We start from the raw sequence: 18,848 nt of genomic DNA on the forward strand, positions 1-18,848 counted from the left end.
TGGACTATTCTTTTTTCTTCCTCTGTGTCTTCCCCGAGGTTCATAATTTCACAGAATCATTTAATGTGCAGTTTCAAAGGGACCAAAGAGCCCTTGTATTCGAACCTCCTCTTTTTTTTTGGAAGAAGACTTTGAGAATCAGAGAGTTTTAAAGAGTAGTTCAAGGTCACACAGCCAGAAGTTGAATGTGGGCTTCTCAGTTACAAGTCCAGTGAGCTTTTCCTTTGGGCATTTTGCAATCCTTGGTGCCCTGCTCATGCTTTCTTACAAAAGGGTTGTTTTGCAGAATAAAAGTTCACAAGGTAAGACATGCCATACCTATATCATCAATTATGTTTGTTAAGGCTTTTATCTTTTTCTTCTTTTCCGTGTATCCAGCTGGCATATGCTTTTGAAGGATGTCCTAAGAGGACAGATACACGCTTTTGATAAATGTATATAATAAACTCTTCCCTGTAACCTGTTGCTTAGAAAAATACGCAGTAATCTTTGGATGTCTTGTTTAAAATGTGCCAGCGTCTGTAGGCTTTCTGAGCTGGCAGTTCTGATTGGGAGGTGGCGTTTCAGTGTCCCACGTATGGGAAGCCTTGAAGGACCTGCTTCCGCCTGTTCCACAGCTGTCTTCGGTTGTACCCAGTATCACCATTTATTTTCTCCTGCTGGTTTCCTGCAGGTGCAGTGTACCTGTCCGTTATTGTCTGTGTATTTATTGTAGAGAGTGCTTTCTCAGCGAGTCAGGGTCACCGAGGAGAGGTCACGTGTAGTGTGGTGTCGCCCCACTTTATCACATGCGGACGCTGTCAGTACTTGGCGAGCACGTACCTGGTGCCGGGCAGTGTCTCAGCCTCCCGTGATGGGGAGAGTGATTTGCTCATGGTCTCTGTTCCCCAGGAGTTTCCCTTCCATCATGCGCATGTAGGTACTAATCAGTATTTTAAGAAACAGTTTTTGATTGACAGGGACCTAATAATCCATGAGCTAACAGACTCACTGCACACCTTGGCCTCTTTTTTATAGTTCATGAGCAAAGGGTGGATGGTTCCTGCATTTTTTAAGTTTGTGGAAAAGCAACAATAAAAGACAGCAGAAAGAAGAACACACGACAGAGTACTGTGTGGCAGCGAAGGCTGACAGACTTCCTCCCTGGCCCTCTGCAGGGAGTATTTGCCCCCCCCCCCGTCGGCTGGTGGCACCTGTGACAGCCGTGGGTTATCGTCTCCGCAGTGTCACTTCATCGTGACGGGTGTTTCACTCCTGCCTGCGCGGCTTTGTCCACCCTTCTTCCACCCGAGAACTCCATCCTACGTCTCTCCTTCCGTGAGGCAGACGTCTTGTACAGCAGTCTTGCCAAAACAGCCTCTGTGTGGGTGCCCTGGGCCCCGATTACGTACGTGCCTGGAGACTCTCAGGTCCAGTGACAGGTGGCGCCACTCCCTGGTTTATGCCTCCCACTGCCTCTCCGTTGTCCATCAGATGACCGAGGACCCTGCACCGTCCTAGTTGTGACACCTCTGCCCCCCGTCCTGTCTCCTCTGTTAGAAGCCCATCTGTCCCCTCTCCCTCGCCACCACCTCTGGTTAACGCTGGTTTGTTCTTCCTTCTTCGGGTCCACTTGGTCTCTCTGGTGTCTCTGTGCTCACTGTATTTTCCAGTCTTCTAGCATTTAATTGCTGGCCCACATTTCATATCCTCCACTAGGCCATGAGTTCCTCAAGGAAAATCTTGTTGGTTTTTATATTCTACGCAGCTAACAATACCTGGAAAAGTGTGGAAAACATAAACATCTGTCGAGTGACTGACTGTGCTTTCTCAGATACCTACCCATAAGGCAGGGATGCATTTCCTTGGTCCTGGTTTTTGACTACGGGCTGCAGTGTCTATAGGAGAACTTTTCGACCTCAGTGCCTTTTGGTCTGGGTAACTCTTTGTTGAGGGAGGGCGGTTCTGTGCCTTGTAGGACGGTTAGCGGCATCCCTGACCTCTACCCACTGGCTGGCAACAGCCTTCTTCTCCTCTACCCACTGTGACAGTCAAAGATGCCTGCAGACACTGTCAAGGAACCCCTGAGGGACAGATCACCCTTGGCCGAGAAACCGTTGGCCCAGACATTTCCTTGGTCTGCTGCGATGCACCACAGTGAAACAGCAGCATTAAAACCTTCGGAAGTCTTTTCCCTGAATTGCACGGAATGTCTTACTAAGGGCTGGGCTGGCTGCACCCGTCCCAGCTGGAGAGCAGCCCTGGTGAGCATTTTCCGTGCCGATTAAGGTGATGTGTTTCTCTTCTCTCTTCCCTGTGGCTGGTGGACCTTGTTGAAGAACCCTTGAGGAAAACGTCTACAGCATCGCTCTTTCTCTGGCGCAGCGTTGCGGGGTCTCCCAGTGGGAAGTTTTTATGACCCATTTGGAGTTCTTGTTCAGCGACAGTGGGTAAGCACACAATTGCCTGCGTAAGTTTACGTCCATGTCTGTCTTTCCAGCCTATGCTAGAAGAATCATGAAGCTGTCAAGTATAATTTTCCTTTTCCTTTTCAGCTGCAGTAGACCAGTGTGTCTGTACCTTCTCTTCCGTATTCATCAGTGTTACACCGGTATTCTAATAGCCTGTTCATTTTTGTTTTTCAGTAATAATAGTCCCGAGTTAGATGCTTTAACATTCATTCACTCATTCAAAAGTTTTTACTGAGACTCTGTTTTGTACTAGAAACTAGATACCGGGGTTCCGATACTGTGCAAAAGCAGGCATCCCAGCTGTCTTTGAACTTGTAGTCTAGTGTGGGGGACAGACCGTAACAGAACAATGACACCAGCGAATGTCAGATCAAAGCGGAGACAGGTCCCTGTGAGAGCGGCCGGTGAGGGGAGTTGGCATGCGCTGGGAAGGCTCTCCAGAGGCGGTAGCTCCTGAGCCGAGACCTAACCACTGAGTCGGGGTTACCTGTACAGCAAGGAGAGCGGGGAACCGTTTTCTAGGGACACAGAAGAGTTACGCACAGAAGTTCTTGGGCGGAAGGCACGTGATGTGTCTGGGCGCCCGGGAGGTGGGCAGTGCGGGCGAGGCCCGAGCGTCAGGGGGGCCTGGTGTGAGATGGGAGCACGGGAAAGCCTGGGGCCGGACCACGCGCGAGACTCGGACTCTGCTGGCCCTCGGACTCTGCCGTGGGCATCTTCCCGAGAGTGATAGGGAGCTGTTTCAGGATTTGGGGAAAGGGAAAGGAAGTAATGTGATCCAATTTATATTTTGAGAAGATCACTTGGGTTACTACGTTGAGAGAAGATTTTAGGGAGGCCGGAGTAGAGATGTCTCGGCCGGAGCAGGAGCTGGTACCGTAGTAGACTGGGTGACAGATGACCACAGCTCTGAGTAAGGTTTTGAAAGTGCAGGAGAGGTGAGAAAGGGTTTCAGAGCTATCTAGAAGGTGAAATAGGTTGTACTTAATGAATTGATTCATGAACATCCACTAGAGAGGACGGGAGGGGTCAGGAATCATCTCCAGGTTTTCTCTGGGTCTGCCTGTTGGGTGGTGCTGTCCCTCGGGCGGACAGGGAGTAATAGTTAACGACAAGGAACTTTGAGGGGAGGGTGAGGAAGAGGCAATGGGACGTAGAAACTATACACGTTGAAATGCCCAGGAGTCAAGGTCAAGCAGGCGGTGGTTCTCAGGGATCTAAATTCAGAGGGGAAGGTGGAGCTGGCAGTAATAGTTTGGGGCCACCTGCACTCTGATGACTGTGTTGTGGGTGTGCTAGGGGACACGCACGGAAAGAGGAGAGGACAGGGCTCGGGATGGGCCTTGAGGGCCTTCTGCAATTCCTGGAGGAGGGAGGGCTGCCAGCAGCGGGGGCAGGAGGAGCAGAGAGGGGCTGGCGGAGGGACGGGCTTTTGTGGTGGGGGAGCTGTGGGAAGAAAGAGGGGAAGGGAGAGGAGGCGGAGCGAATGGGGTCAGATCCCGTGGAGCGGTCTGGAAATGCTTCAGACTCAGCGTCTTTAGTTTTTATCCCTTTGAAGTTTTAACATCCACATTGTAAGTATTTATGAAATGGCTACATGGGTGATAGCGTTATCTTTGATGGATACTGAACTGAATCCACTTTGAGGTACAGTAATATGTTCAAATAAATATGTCTTGTGATATGCATATTGGCATTTAAAAATATCTTGGCATTTTTACGTAAAAGAGTGTCATATCTGTATAAACAGGATGCTTCACTGGTCCCTGAATATATTATAAATTATCAGGCAATTAAATAATATGCAAGACTGTTCAGGGCGTATCATTATACCTGATAGCAGCGTAATTATGCAGACTTATGGCAATTTCGAGAGCAGGAAATCGTTACCTCCGGCGCCATTGCTTGTGAGTGACAAAACACCCAATACTGATTAGCCGGTGTGCTTGGTGCTGCCTGGTCTGTGCTTGAAAGGCCGTAATTTGCCTTGTTGTTCCGTCAGACTCGCTAACACTGGGAACAGAAATCAGCCTTGTTAGTACAGTAGAAATTGCCCAATATCTATTCGTTGAGTCGATGTCAATGGGAAGTTAATAGGTCGGAGTCACCAGAAATTAATTTGTTTGCCTTAGGGGTTTGTTTCCATGTTCCTTTAAAAAGACACCCCCCACCCCACATTGCTTTCCCTATAATTTTATGTTGTCTTTCCTCCTGGTTGAATTTGCAGACGGTCCCTGCCTCTGCACATGGATAGTTACGTGCACTCAGCTTGGGGGGTGGCAGCATTAAGTCTAAGTCCTCGACTCCAGAGAGCTGGGCACGTCCTAGCTGGGCCTCTCTCTGGCTTGGTGTCACTGCACGAGGTAATTCCGGCCCCTCGGCCTGTTGTTCCATGACTTGAAGTCGGGTGTAATGACAATTAGAACACTTCATGGTGTGTATCAGACCCACAGGACCTGGCTGACACGTGATTGGCATTTCATTAATGGCAGTTACCACTGGTGTTTCACTGCTGCAGAAAGACACTTCTCACGGACCCCCAAACTTGAGGTCCTTTCCCCCCCACCTCCCAGTAGTGTCAAACTGCAGTGATAGCTGTGAGCAGCCATGTGGCAGGCACTGGCTCACTGCACCCTCGGTCCTGCTGGGGCGGGTCCAGCTCCCCAAGCTGAGGGCTGATGTTTCACTCGTGCCAGTGTAGCAGCTGTCACTGTCCCTGGGCGGTTCCGGACACTTGGGCGGCTCTCAGAGACAGCATCACCTGCAGCATCCATGTGGCCCAGTGGAGGGGGCATGGGTCGTGGAGTCAGAGGGCACCTCAGGATCCACATCCACCCCTGATGCCAGGTGTGTAGCGTTGAGGGTCCCTTAGTCCTCCCAACCTACTTCTGTCCCAGTGCTCAGGACCACGGTCCTCACCTGGGAGCGCGGCGAAGCTCAGAGAAGACCTGTGGAGAGTGGATGGCCTGGCGGCTCTGGAGGGCCGTGGCTGCTGTGCCTGTTACTGTCCTTGTCAATTCTGCTTGCTCCGTGACTTTAAGTTTTGGACACAGGGCCCTCTTGAAACGCCAGGGTATGCTTCTAGCTGATGGAATGGTACTCTATTTGTTCATCCACTAAATGTTAGTATTATTTTGTAGTGTCTTTCTGTTGCAAGCATAGGTTTAAATGCTGAACAAGAGAGATGCATCTTTCCCTCATAGAGCTTGTACTCTGATGGGGGAGACTGTGTGCACACAGATAGATACTGACCCCCCCACCCCAACCTCCAAACCACAGGCAATGCGACCTGGGCAACGCAGGAGGAGCAGCTAGGGAAGGCCTCCCTCTCCCTGGGTGGGGAGAGAGCTCGTGCTGAAGGACAAAGGGGGAAAGGCTCTCCAGGCAGAGGGGGCCGGCTCTGGGGCAGCGGCGTTCTGGGCGTTTCTGAGTCGGGAGACGCAGGCCACGTGACTGGGGCACCGGGAACGAAGGGGAGCTAATGAGGGGCAGAACCGCCCTTGGCCGACAGCCTTGGGACCGCTCTCCATCCGTGTCTTCCGCTTTAAACAGCGGACCTGGAAGCCGAGCACCCTGCTCTTGCCTTTCACTGTGATGTCCACGGGCTCGTCGCCCAGCTGAGTTCCCACGTGCCTTTGCGTGGGTGGCAGAGAGCACGACGCCATCATCTTCTGTGTTGGCTAATGTACGCTGCGTCCTTCAGACCCGGGGCTGGGTCTCGGTCACACAGGCTGCGGTGGTGCTGCTGTGGCGTCTTCCTACCACCTCATGTTCTCTGGGAGGATTCTTTGGTCCCAGGTACGAGGGGGTATAAGAGCAAGTTACAGTTGTGGGGAGATGAATAAAATACAATGCCTCCACCTTTGTCTGAATCGAAACAGAGTTTATTCTTGAGGGCTGCTGCTGAGCGTAGTCAGGTCTGAGTCTCAGTTGCACATGGTAAAGAATTAGAAATTCCAGCCTTCTCTTCTGTCTCCTTCTCCTTTAAAGAAGGCTGGCTTCGCTGAGAAGTCAGTGTGAGAATGATGAGTGAATGGAGACAGAATTTAAGGTAGGTTAGCTTATTAAAAGATGTCATAATATTGAAAATGAAAATAGGTAAGATTCAGGACCAGGAAAAACCCATGTTAGACCTGGAAGGTTGCATGCGGGTGTTCAGTCACAGGTCTTGCATGGCGGCTAAAACCCAGCTGCACGTATGTTTGGTAGTGACCTTTCTTTTGGCCAAAGGGGGAAAGAGAACCAGCATCATGATTCGTATTGTGCATGAGATAAAATCAGCCAGTCCTGAAGACAGAAGAACTAGTTACTGCCGTTACCGAGATGGAAGCGATTCCCTCCTGCGCATCCTAGGTAAACAGGTTGTTGTATCCCTCTGTGCGCAAGTTTCCCTCCGCGTGGAAAGGCTCTTCTTAGTCATTCTGCAGACCTGCGTGAGATTTGGGATTTATACAGAACACCTGAACGTAGTAGGTGCTCAGGAGAAAAAAACACGGCTGCTGCTGTTAATTCTGGAAACAGACCAGATTTGCGGGTGCCCCGTGAGCACGGGTAGACTAATGTTGCACATCCGAGTTTCGGGCAGTTATTTTTCAAGTCAGGACACCAGTTACATCTGCTGCATGAACGTCACGTGAGATGACAGAGTGTTCAGTGTAAAGTAAGTGCTCAATGAATAATGGTGTTACCGTTTCTGTGCTGTGGTATCTCAAAGTATCTTTTGTGCAAGAGACAACACTATGAGAGTATGTCAAGCAGTCAGAATTGCCACTTTGTGAGAAATTAAAAGGCGTAAGGGTCAGGGTTGTTTCCCTGGAGGAGGGGACGGAGCTGTTCCCGTGGCTGTCGTGTCACCACCCTGTTCACAGGGAACCTTCCACACAGGACGTCCCCGAGTATCTGTGCGACGGGAAGTAGCCTGAGATGCTCGTCGGTGGCCGTCTCATCCACTGTCCAGGTGACCTCCAAAAGCTAAGTTCCACTTTTCTGTTTACAAAGACACGCGGCCAAAATGTTGGCAGCACTGAAAACGCCGTGACTATTTCGACCACGTTTGCTGCATAGGCACAGGGTCGGCTAGCTGCCACGCAGCATCACGGAGCGGGCGCGCCAGGCCACACGTGTGTGTCCGAGGCATTGGTGGGGAACACTTCCCGTTTCCCTCAGGTCAGTGTCCTTGAACCTGGCAGGCAGGCTTGCCCCGTCCCACAGGAAGCAGCGGGGGAGCCCCGTGTACCCTGCGTGCGTCTCAGTCATTAATTTGGATTCGTCTGTGGGGGGATGCCTGGGAGTGACTGCGTCTGAACCCGGGAACCCCTCCACCCCCTCTCTGCGCTCTCCCCCGCCTTTCCTCACAGCCCTGTCCTTCGCTCCCCCTCCCTCCCCTCTGACGGATTCCTTTCCTCGGCTAACGGGATTGCATCCTTGCTCAGTCTCAGACTAGGCAAGGAAACGTGCATTTAAGTGAATTTGTTTTTCTATACGAATATAAGACCTCTCAGTACGTGCTGTTCTTGAATTTTGGGTGACTGGCAGCTTGCAGCCATTAAACAGAACTCTTGGGTCAGGGACTTGGTGCTGATGATTGATTCCGCTGTTCTCTGAGCACAGCACTGTGCTGGTTTCTTCCTGCAGTCAGTCTCCGGAAGTTAAATGGGCATCGTATAAATATACAGGCTGTTTTACGGCTAGCTGTATCTTGGTTCAAAAAAAAACCCACTTGTTTCTAAGGGTGATTATTAATTCAATTAGTGAAAAGTCCATGGTGGTTTCATTGTACTTCCTACTTTCTTGAATGTGGGTTCTTTGGAATTGTTTTCTGAGCAGAGATTTCATTTCTTTTTTCCAAAGAGAAGATAACAGCTTCCTTCAATGGAAGCTATTAAAATGGGTTATTGATTACTGGCATCTGTAAAATATCTTAGCACATTGCAATTGACTGAAGAGGGAGGTTTCGGTATTTATCTTGTGTCAGTTAAAGGTATCCCAGTATCTCTCTTGACAAGATAATTAGGTAAAATTGCACATTGGCGAGCTGAACTGTAGGTGCAGAAGAATAAGCGGGCTGGGCGGAAGAGAAACGAGAGCTGGTTGGGAGAGACTGTATTCAGAACCAAGGGTGGCTCGGAAGGTAAAACTGTCAGGGCTCGGTCTCTGCCTGCCCGTTCCGTGGACGAGTCTTCCTGAGTACTCGGTTTCCCGGGGGGTTAGGAGTGGGGTGCGGTGGAGAGCTCTGTGGGAGGGTCGCTCCGGGGCGGAGATCTGATGCCCATGTCATGGGAAGAATCCTGTTTGAAATGATTGTTCTTGCAGGCACGTGACCTCATCCGTCGATGGTGCTCTGTGACAAGGTGGACAGAGCCACACCGAGTCCAGTCAGATCTGGACGTTTGGTCTTAGGCAAGTCCCTGAACCTCTCTGACCCCTTATCTAGTAGTTGGGATTACCTAGGTTTACTGGTCTACCGCGGTAACCAGCATGGTCAAGTGCAAGGGGTTTTCCCCTCCTCCATCAGGCATGTTGTTCTGCCTGCAGAGCTGTGTCAGAACAGTTCATCTCGGGGCGGGGGTGGGGGTTCCGAGTCGCCGTCATACACCACTGTGCATACAGTATCTTCCACAGATGACATCGCACACTTCCAACAGTGGCAGCATCAAGAGTGCTTTCTGACTGCTTCTTGCACAGGCCTTGTGCGTTCTTGTCTAGATGCTTTGTTCATATTATTTTTGCTTCCTTCCTCCGTACGTTGCCAAGCTCACGTACTCCTTTTATGAACTCTTCTGTTGTTGATTTCTGCCGTTTTTGAAGTAAAAGCTGTAGTGGTCCTACTCTTGATTGGAATACGATTGTGTGCTGTCAGTCAGCCCCTGCCGTTCATTTGCATCGTTGTTTAATTCTGAGTATTTACGACTCAACTGGATTTCCAAGCCGCTGGGCGAGAGCTTGACGTTGTAAATCGTTATACCCACCCGGCGTCCAGCAAACGGCTCCGCAGAGGACACCACGGTTTTGTGCATCTTCCTGCCGCTTCGGCACGCGGCAGGCTCGTGTGCTGAACGTGCCCCTGGTCCTGCACGCGGGTCCTGGTGCCGAGAGTCTGCAGGTAGAGACCAGGTGGCGGCCTCTTAGCCATCTAGTGGCACACAGCCGAGTGAGGGGACAGACAGGCGGCAGGCGGTTAAAGCATGCTGCGGGTACCCAGATGGAAGGATGCTCGGAGGGGACAGACAGGGACATCTTTGTAGACCAAGCACGTGTTTATAGATGGGTATGCCTTGGTAAATGTTGGATTATGTCTTAATAGAAAAATAGCATTTCTCTTGAAGTGAAAGTTAAAAGGGCATTTTTAATTACTTGATATTTTGAGTTTAAAGATGGATGCTGTTATCCTAATTACTACCACTCATAAACATTTTACAACATAATTCGTATTAATTTTATCTACATAAACCAAAAACACGTCTTGGCACTTTCTGAAAGTGGGAATTCTAGTAAACATGGCACTACATTTCGTAGGATTGCTCTGAAACTGTGTGAAATCTCACTTGGGTGCTGCCAGAGGACTTGCTCGCTCGCTCGCGCAGATACTCCCAAGGCTGCTGGGAGCCCGTTGGTGTTCGTGTGTGAGGAGGGCTCCCTCGCCCGGCCCGCATGGGGTGTCGCACGGGGCGTCAGGGTCACGCTGGGCTGGCGCTCTGCGTTCTGTGCAGGGAGCGGCACGAGACCAGAATTAAGCCCTCCCCTCACCACCCAACATACAAACTGATCGGCCAAACATGACTCCTTAAGGAACATTTTTATTACGTTACAGAGACATCCAAGTCAAGGTGAAAATAATAAGATACATGTTTTAATTTAAGTGGCATTCATGACTACAGGTAATTCAGGTGTAAGTACATGTACTGTTCTTGCTGGTTTTAATGTTATTTGAAACTTTGGGTCTATCCAGTATCAGTTCAAGATTCTTGGATGTCATAGTTATGCCCAAAAGTTGGGGTTGTTCCTTCCCCTCACAGATTCCTAAATTCCTGAATGAACAAGGTGTTTACATTTCTGTGATGAAGCCCCGATTTTAAATCATCCTTGTGACGTGAATAAATAACGCGTACTGGAAGCCGGCAGATCCGGGTCCCTGTCTGACTAGCAGGCATCGGACAGCTGTCCCCGCTGCCGGAGCCGGACACAGTGCCTCCAGGGAGGCTGCAGCCCCGCGGGAAGTCAGTCCGAGCTGTGCGGTGGCTCGGACGCGTTGACCCGCTTGCTCTCCTGCATGTGAACCCCCTGCGCCTCGGTGGCTTTCTGTCTTCGATTGCGCAGGCGGAAGGGACTTGTAAGAAGCCGCCTTTGCTCCTGTATTTAAAAAAAAAAAACACCCTTGTTTAATGAAAGAACCAAATTTTAACACATCGCTTCTTGTCTCCTAATTCCAGTTTGTCCACGGCAGAGATTGAAAGTCGAGCCCAAGCCCTTCGTCTCTTTGAGACTTTGAAGACAGACCCCGAAGCCTTCCACAAGCACATGGTCAAGTACATTTACCCCACGATCGGCGGCTTGGATCACGAAAGGCTGCTGTATTACTTCACTCTGCTGGAGAGCTGCGGCTCTGCAGATTTTGGGAACTACGCCATTAAACCGGAAACGCACATCCGGCTGCTGAAGAAATTGAAGGTAGTTGCATCAGGTAAGATGGCCATTCCCCTGCTTGATATCATTTTGAAATGAAATCTAGGGATCAGATTTTTTTATGCACGATCGTGTCCGTGGACCACGGCTGACATAGATCTGAAACTACAGGATTTTGATGCTACTTGTGTTTAGTTACCGGCTGTCAGCACCTTCACTGGGGCTGGAATTACATCCCAGAGAAACTCAGGAACTTGTCAAAACTCACACAGTGGCTCACAGTGCACCAGGCACTAAGATCCGACATTTTGGACTCCGGAGGGTTTTTTTCCTTCTCCCATTGGTTACAGTTCATTTATATAAGTGTCAAGGCTGAGACAGTTTACAGCAGGCGCTTGGGCGGAATTGTGCTTTGGTGGAGCCTGTCTGTTTAATGCATGTGTGAAGCTGATTAAAGTCGGAGCCTTTGCATCTTTGATAAATTGTGGAAGTCATTAGAATGGTGTCAATGCATCTTTCCGCTCATAACAAAGAAATTAAACACATTAATGCCCCTCAAATCTCTGACACCTTGTAGTTTACAAGCCATTTTCAAGTCTATATTTAGTATTCACAACAATTAGGAGCAATTACTTCAGTGTGTCAGTGGTTTACTGAGTGACCGGCGCAGACCCTGGAGTAGACGCAGAGGACAAGGCGTCCGATTCACTTCTGCGTCCCGGTCCTTATGAGATGCCGGGCGCGCGACCCAGGACTATAGTGCAGTTCACTGAGGGCCTGATGCAGGAAGGCCCAGGGGCCACCGGGGGCTGGAGAAACGAGGACACAGTGCCTTCTCCAGGGCACACGGGGTGGGCTGGGGCTCACAGAGCGTGTGACTCGTTCAGGATCGTAGCGTTGGTCAGGTGGCAGGCTGGGTCCAGAACTCAGATCTTCCGACCTAACGGACAACTAAACAAGGTGCGGTCACTGAATCGGTTGGTGGATCTTCGCGTGTAGCCATACAGAGGGCTGTGTGTGTGTGTCTGTACCGGAGAGAACTCCCTCTCTTCTCTTCCCACCAGGCCTCGATTACAAAAGGCTGACGGAGGACAACGCGGACCCGCTGGAGGCACTGGGGCCAGTCCTTACAAGTCAGAATATCCTGTCTATTTCCAAGCTGGCTCCCAGAATCCCCGGCCGGGACGGACGGATGCTCTCCCCCAGCTCCCTGTACACCGTCTGGCTGCAGAAGCTGTTCTGGGCCGGAGACCCTCACCTCATTAAACAAGTCCCGGAGTCCACGCCCGAGTGGCTGCACGCCTTCGAGGTCTGCGTGAAGTACTTCGATCGCCTCCACCCCGGAGACCTCATCACCGTGGTGGACGCGGTGACGTTTTCTCCCAAAGCCGTGACCAAGGTAACCAGAAATACCGCTTAAAGTACTAATAATTGAACGTTGTAGAAGGAATGAAAGTTGTTCTCACGTTCTGTCGATTTTGTTTTCATTTCCTTTCTCGAAATGGGGACTATTACTATGGTGGCATTTTAGTTTCTTGCTAAGCAGGAGGTGTGTTGACTGGGAAATCACTTTCTTCTGTCACAGGTGTCTAAATCAGACTCGTCTGTTCTAACTTACATCTAGATTTCATACATGTTCTTGTGACATGCCGTTTCATAGTAAAGGCTTCACCCTGTTCTTTCCAGCTGACCAGTGGGAAGAACCTGTGTTCCAGTGCCCAGCCCACATGACATGCATTCCAGTGCCCAGCCCACATTACATGCATTCAGCCAGGCTGACAACCTAGCTGTGGTAAAAGTGAGCCCTTCAGTAATTTCATGTGAATACCATGTGGTATATGAGGTTTTTCCAGAAAAAGTCCAGCCATGGTTAATACAATGAGAATGGTTTGTATGACATCAATGTAACCTGGCAGCCAAGGAGAGTGGACGGGAATGCGCATGCGTGAACAATGATAGCTTCGCTGTGCTAGTCAGTGGGGGCGGTGGACACGGTTGAGTGAGTGTGTGTGCTGTGTGGCCATCACATTCAAAATGACTGAGTAAAAGAGCAAATCTGCATCGTATTTTACATTAAGCTTGAACATTCCTCTGTGGAAACTATTTGGATGATTCAGAAGCTTTTGGGGATAATGCAATGAGTGCAGCACAAATAAAAGTGTGGCACAAATGCTCTTCAAAGATGATCGAGGATCTGTTGAAAGCGATCCATGTTCTAGAAGGCTTGCAACAAGCAAAACATTTGAAAATGTTGAACGCGTATGAGCTTCAATCTACAAAGATCGGCGACTGACAGTGAGAGAACTGGAAGCTCATCTGGGGATTCCAAAAACTCCTGTGTCTGAGATTTTGATGCAGGTCCTGGCATGAAACGTGTGTGGCAACATTCGTTCTGTGGCTTCTGCTATCAGAGCAGAAGGCACATCATGCTGCAGTTCCTAATGACTTGATTCAAACCTCTGCCGAGGAGGGTTTCCTCAAGAATGTCCTAACTCCGGAGGGGACTGAGGCGTCATTGCCCCACGTGCATCGTGTCTTGTATCTTCTTCAGTAACCGCCTCTATGTTGCATGGTACGTGGCTGGATACTTTCTGGACAGACTGCGTACGCCTTGGTGGTGGAATTATCCACGGGCGTCTGTGTTGCCTTTCCCACTGTCTGCTCTATGCTCAGGACGGAGCCCTCTGCCTGGGTCCAGTTCCTGCTCTAGATCCTTCTACAATGCACAGCCAGTGTCACTCCCAATAGGTGATGCCGGTCCTCGCCTCCCCCGCTTGCCCCCTCACCCCGACCTCACTGTCGAAGAGCTGTGAGTCCCTCCCCGGCGTCCCCTCTCCCAAAAAGCCTCCCGGCCCCTGGTCTCAGCTGCCAGGCTCGACCACCTTTGGAGCCCCCTTTCCGTCTGCTCCGGCCCTCCTTTGCTCCTTGCTGTGTCCTTCCCCGGCAACGTTGGCGAGCCTGCCTAGTACCCTGCCCCGAGACTTTTGCTGTGGCTGATACCACCCTGGAAATTTGAGCATAGAGGCTAGTGAGTCCTTGGCTCAGAAGCTGGCACAGGCGGAGAGAGGTTCACACATCTGTGGGGAGTGCTAATTTTAACCAACTTACTAGATTCCTAGCTGTGGATAACCGACAGCTTCATTTCCTTCTTAATGTGGTATGCATCAGGTAATCTAGTTAATAACTTGGTTTTAAATGTTACAGCCACTGCTATATAAAAAGGAGATCATCATTTTTGTGGGGTTTTTTTAAAGAAGAAAAACAAGGATGATTTTAAGGGGAAGTAGCATGATATATTTGAAAAGAGCACAAATTTGGCATCGTTTAAGCCTGACTTTGAACTTTGAACCTGCCATTCACTGGTTCTGTGGTTTAGCCTCTGGAATTGCTGTGGGACGGCCGGCTCCGTGAGGCAGAGGCTATGGCTGAGTGATCTATGAACTGGATAATACTAGTGCTTTGGTTCTAATAGGTGACTTCAACAAAGTTCCTTGGGTAACAGAGGAGCCGCAAGTTGAACTCAAGAAGGTTTACTCCAAGTAGGGCCTTTGCGCTTGCCCACTGCCCTGGGCTTTCTCTAAGAAGCCAAAGGACAAGCAGACGGAGTCCAGGGACTGGGAGCCACACTAAGCCCCGCGGGAGAGCAGGGCACCGGGGAGCCCAGGCCCTTCTAGTCTGAACGGAGCAGCCCGTCACGTGCAGGCTGTGTCCAGCGCAGCGCTGAGTCTAGACGAGGAAGGCCGGGCCGGACCCTGGCAGTGTGGGAGAAAGGGCAGGAGTCCCACAAACATTGGTTTGAATCTCCAAGACCGAGAAGAGGTTCAAAGTCCAAGGAAGTATTAGCAACGCAGGATGTGTGTCTTAGAGGAAGAGACTGACCCAAGTGGGGAGTTGGAGTCCCAGGAAAAGGCTCCAGAGCTGGGACCTGGGACCTGGGACCTGGGAACTGGCTGGAGTGAGACCAGCAGACCGGCCAGGGAGACAGAGGGGCCTTCACTCCTCGGGCTGCAGGGGGTTTTAACTATTTCTTTCTTTTTTAAGAAAATATTTATTTATTTTTAGAGAGGGAAGGGAGGGAGAAAGAGAGAGAGAGAAACATCCATGTGCGGTTGCTGGGGGCCGTGGCCTGCAACCTAGGCATGTGCCCTGGCTGGGAATTGAACCTGCGATACTTGGGTTCGCAGCCAGCGCTCAGTCCACTGAGCTACGCCAGCCAGGGGGTTTTAGCTATTTCTATGAGGGCCAGAGCAAAGGCTAGCACGAGCGGCCAAGGCCAGAGCTAATTGTGGACTTGGGTGTGGAGGTGGTCAGACGGTTCTAGACTTTCCGACAGCAATTACTCACTTGCGATTAAACTTAGGAATTGGATGTAGAGTCCCCTTAGAGTTGTTGCAATTTATTATGTTTTATGTTTACAGCACATTCTCATCACCTTAGTTCCTTAACCTGATACCTTTAAGATGTCCTCCAGCCACCCGAAAACGTGTGGCACAATTGTTGGTGCGCGTGTTCTGAGGAGAGGACGCAGCACTGACCCAGTGAGGACTGGGGCGGTTAACGACGGCATCACTTTCTCTTAGCTCACGTGGTGCCGCTCTCAGCAGGGCTGTCTTTGCGGTACCAGGGTGTCCACCCTGCAGCCCGCGGGCCGCGTGTGCCTCAGGAGGGCTGTGAATGCGGCCCAACACAAAATCACAAATTCACTTAAAACGTGATGGGGTTTTTTGTGATTATGTGTCGCAGTGTCTTTAACGTGTGGCCCAACTCAACTCTTCTTCCAGCGTGGCCCAGAGACCCCGAAAGGTTGGACCCCCCCCGTCCCAGGAGGCAGCTCCTGCTGCATCAGGCGAAGCTGTGGGAAAGCGAGACAGATACATATTTGAAACTGATTTTACATTTTTGGTTTAGCTTTGTATTTTTCCTCCTTTTATTATGGCACGCTTTCAGTTTTTTCGTTCGGAGAGGAGAGTATAAAGTTTAGATACAGTGCGTGTTTACAATTGCACAGTGCTGTTTTACAGAGAGAGAGAGACGGGGGGAGAGAATAAACTCAGACTGCGGAACAACCCACACGTGTCGGAGGACACATTTGGAAGAGGAAATGCAGCTGGATTCCGCCAAATTTGCAAAACACCAGATGTTCCCACAGCTTGTACATGATGCTAAATGTAAAATAAGTGTGCATGCTACTCCTACATGGTGCGCAGTTTTCAAATGTGCACCCACGCTGGATTCGGGACCCGCTTCGGAGAGAGCCAGTGAACTGCTTCTAGAGTGAATGTTAGAAGTGCATTTGCTCCGATTCTAAATTCTTTCTTTTGGTTCGGTCTGGTTTTTTTTTGGTTCAGTGGCTTTCCTATTGCTTTTTCAATGCACTAATTAGTGACATTGTGGAAGAGACAGAGAAGTTAATGGGTTGGAAATGCAGGGAACCTATCAAAGAAGCCGAAGTGCCACCCGGACAGTGTGTGTGGTCCCGACCTGGTGCGGGTCGTGTCACGGGGGGCTTGGGCGCCGTCTCAGCCTGCTCGCTCGCTCCCAGGGGCCGGTCCCGCGGCACGCACAGGTGAGCGCTCCTCCTGCTTGTGAAGTGCCACCCAGAATTGGCTGGGATCCTTCTTCAAGAACCCCAGGTAGTCCCAGAATTAGGAGAGGCCTCCCAGTATCCCGGATGGTGCTTTTCATCCTGGGTTGGGTAGGCATTTGCTGTGCTCACCCCCACCCCCCCGCCGTTTCTGATGGGAATACTCTGCCCCCTTTGGATTAGAGCAGAAAAGTGCTTGCGAGTCTCGTCCCTAGTTTGACCTCTGGTCTTCAAGCATCAGTTCTATATATAATTAAGCTACTAAATGGATGGTGTCTTTCTTTGGGCTCCTTATAGTTTCCACTTTTTGACTTTGCTTTCTGGGGCTATGGAAACAGCGTCAGGGGAAACTAGTTTCATATTATGACAGTTCAAATTCTTGGAATAAGCTACTGTTTTCTCCGTTATCCTATTATCCAGACTATTGGACATAAAAATCTGGAAGAATAAATTTATCTTGAAAACCATGATAAGGCTTAAAAATCAAATTTATTTCATAAGTTTAAGTGTCACTCAAAAGGCTGCATTGTAGCCGTTACCTTCATTGTCTTCTCAGTGCTGACGCCATCTTCTAAGGGTGGCGGCACATGACTTCGCCACAAGGAGCCATCGGTGTCTGCAGCCTGTGTCAACACGTGTAGACGATGCACGTGTCCTAGTTGTGTGACAAGATGAGTGACTTTCTGATGCGTCAGTCCGGTGCACGTTATGTAGATTCGGATGGATTCACTGAGTACTTAGGCCTTAGTTACGTGCTGTATATAATATTAATTGCCGTTGGTAACATTAAGATGTAAAAGACATTCCCCTAAGAAACTTCAAAGGAAGGTTTTTTTATAGTAAAGTTATTAATATTGAGAACTTTAATGAAATTAGAAATTCTTTGATGGTAGCAATGGTGCCTTCATCACAGATTTTCTAGTTCCTAGCACAGTAGAAGCAGGTATTTGTTGAGCAGTTGTTTAAATAAGTAATTATTATCACAGATTGGTGGTTCTTAACCTTTTTATCTCCTGATGCCTTAATGTTCTTAAAAATTATTGAGGGCCCTAGAGGACTTTCATTTATTAAGTTTATAGCCATTGCTATTTTTCATTAGAAATTAAAACCAAGAAATTTAAGAAATACTTGTTTAATTAATTTAAAACTATGAACAATAGACCCAGTATATAATAGGTTAACATGAATAGCATATTTTAATGGAAAATAACTATACTTCCAAAAGAAAAAAAAGTAATGAAATGTTAGTATCATTTGACTTTTCTATGTCTGGCTTAATAGAACCTGTCTTTGGTGAGTTGGTTGAAGTAAATGGAGAAAATCCAGCCTTCCACAGATACAAGGTTGGAAAAAGGGGAGCACTTTAGTAGACTGTAATCTCGGGTATTCTTCAATACTAACTGAATCTCAACAGGTGATAGATGATTAAAGGCTAGTAATGCAGAGTCTGAAACCATATCATTGACCTTTTTGTACTCTTTGCATTAAAACTGCTCATCTAGCCCTGGCTGGTGTGGCTCAGTGGATTGAGCACGGGCCTGCGAACCAAAGGGTCGCTGGTTCGATTCCTTGTCAGGGCACATGCCTGGGTGTGGGCCAGGTTCCCTGTTGGGGACGAGCGACAGGCAGCCACACATTGATGTCTCTTTCTCCCCTTCCCCTTTCTCTAAAAATAAATAAAACCTTAAAAAAAAATCTAGATCAGCAATCTTCAACCTTTTTCATCTCAGGGCACACATAAACTAATTCTTAAAATTCTGCAACACCCCAAAAATGCATTTTTTGCCAGTCTGACAAAGAGTAGGTATAATTTTGATTCATTGTCACTGGATGGCTGTTGTTGTGTTGGCTGTTGTCATTTCTTTTATTTGACAATCTAAGGGAAAAGAAGCCAGTGCCCCCTGACTAAATAGTGAGGTACTGCATGTTTTAAAAATTCTCGTGGCACAGTGGTTGAGAATCTCTGGTCTAGATTCCGGTTCGAATGGATCTCGTACTCCTGTTTGGTTTGGAATAGAATGCTATAGGCATTTGGAAAACAGTGCCCTGCTGAGTTATGGAGGTCGTCCAAATGTGGACACACTGCGTTTTACACTATCGGCGAGGTCACACGCATCCGTACGCACAGCCAGACCTCAGCAGATGAGCCTTTTACGTACTGGGCAGCTGTCAGGCTCATGGTGCTGGACACA

At 49.3% G+C, this 18,848-nt stretch overlaps 1 protein-coding gene across 4 annotated transcripts in view; it reads left to right on the forward strand.

Moving 5' to 3' along the window:
• Window positions 1-18,848, forward strand: part of NBAS (NBAS subunit of NRZ tethering complex) — a 243,145-nt gene that overhangs the window by 163,818 nt on the left and 60,479 nt on the right. For 3 of the 4 annotated variants that reach the window (XM_045844418.1, XM_045844420.1, XM_045844419.1), the window contains exons 42-44: window positions 2,319-2,429; window positions 10,880-11,130; window positions 12,137-12,471. In XM_045844418.1, coding sequence (XP_045700374.1) covers window positions 2,319-2,429; window positions 10,880-11,130; window positions 12,137-12,471 — 697 coding nt within the window. The remainder of the gene's footprint in view (window positions 1-2,318; window positions 2,430-10,879; window positions 11,131-12,136; window positions 12,472-18,848) is intronic. The other variant, XM_045844421.1, reaches the window with a different exon arrangement.

This window comes from Phyllostomus hastatus, unplaced genomic scaffold (genome assembly GCF_019186645.2).
Source record: "Phyllostomus hastatus isolate PE091 unplaced genomic scaffold, TTU_PhHast_1.1 phas_contig_402, whole genome shotgun sequence".
In the NCBI taxonomy this organism is placed as follows: domain Eukaryota; kingdom Metazoa; phylum Chordata; class Mammalia; order Chiroptera; family Phyllostomidae; genus Phyllostomus; species Phyllostomus hastatus.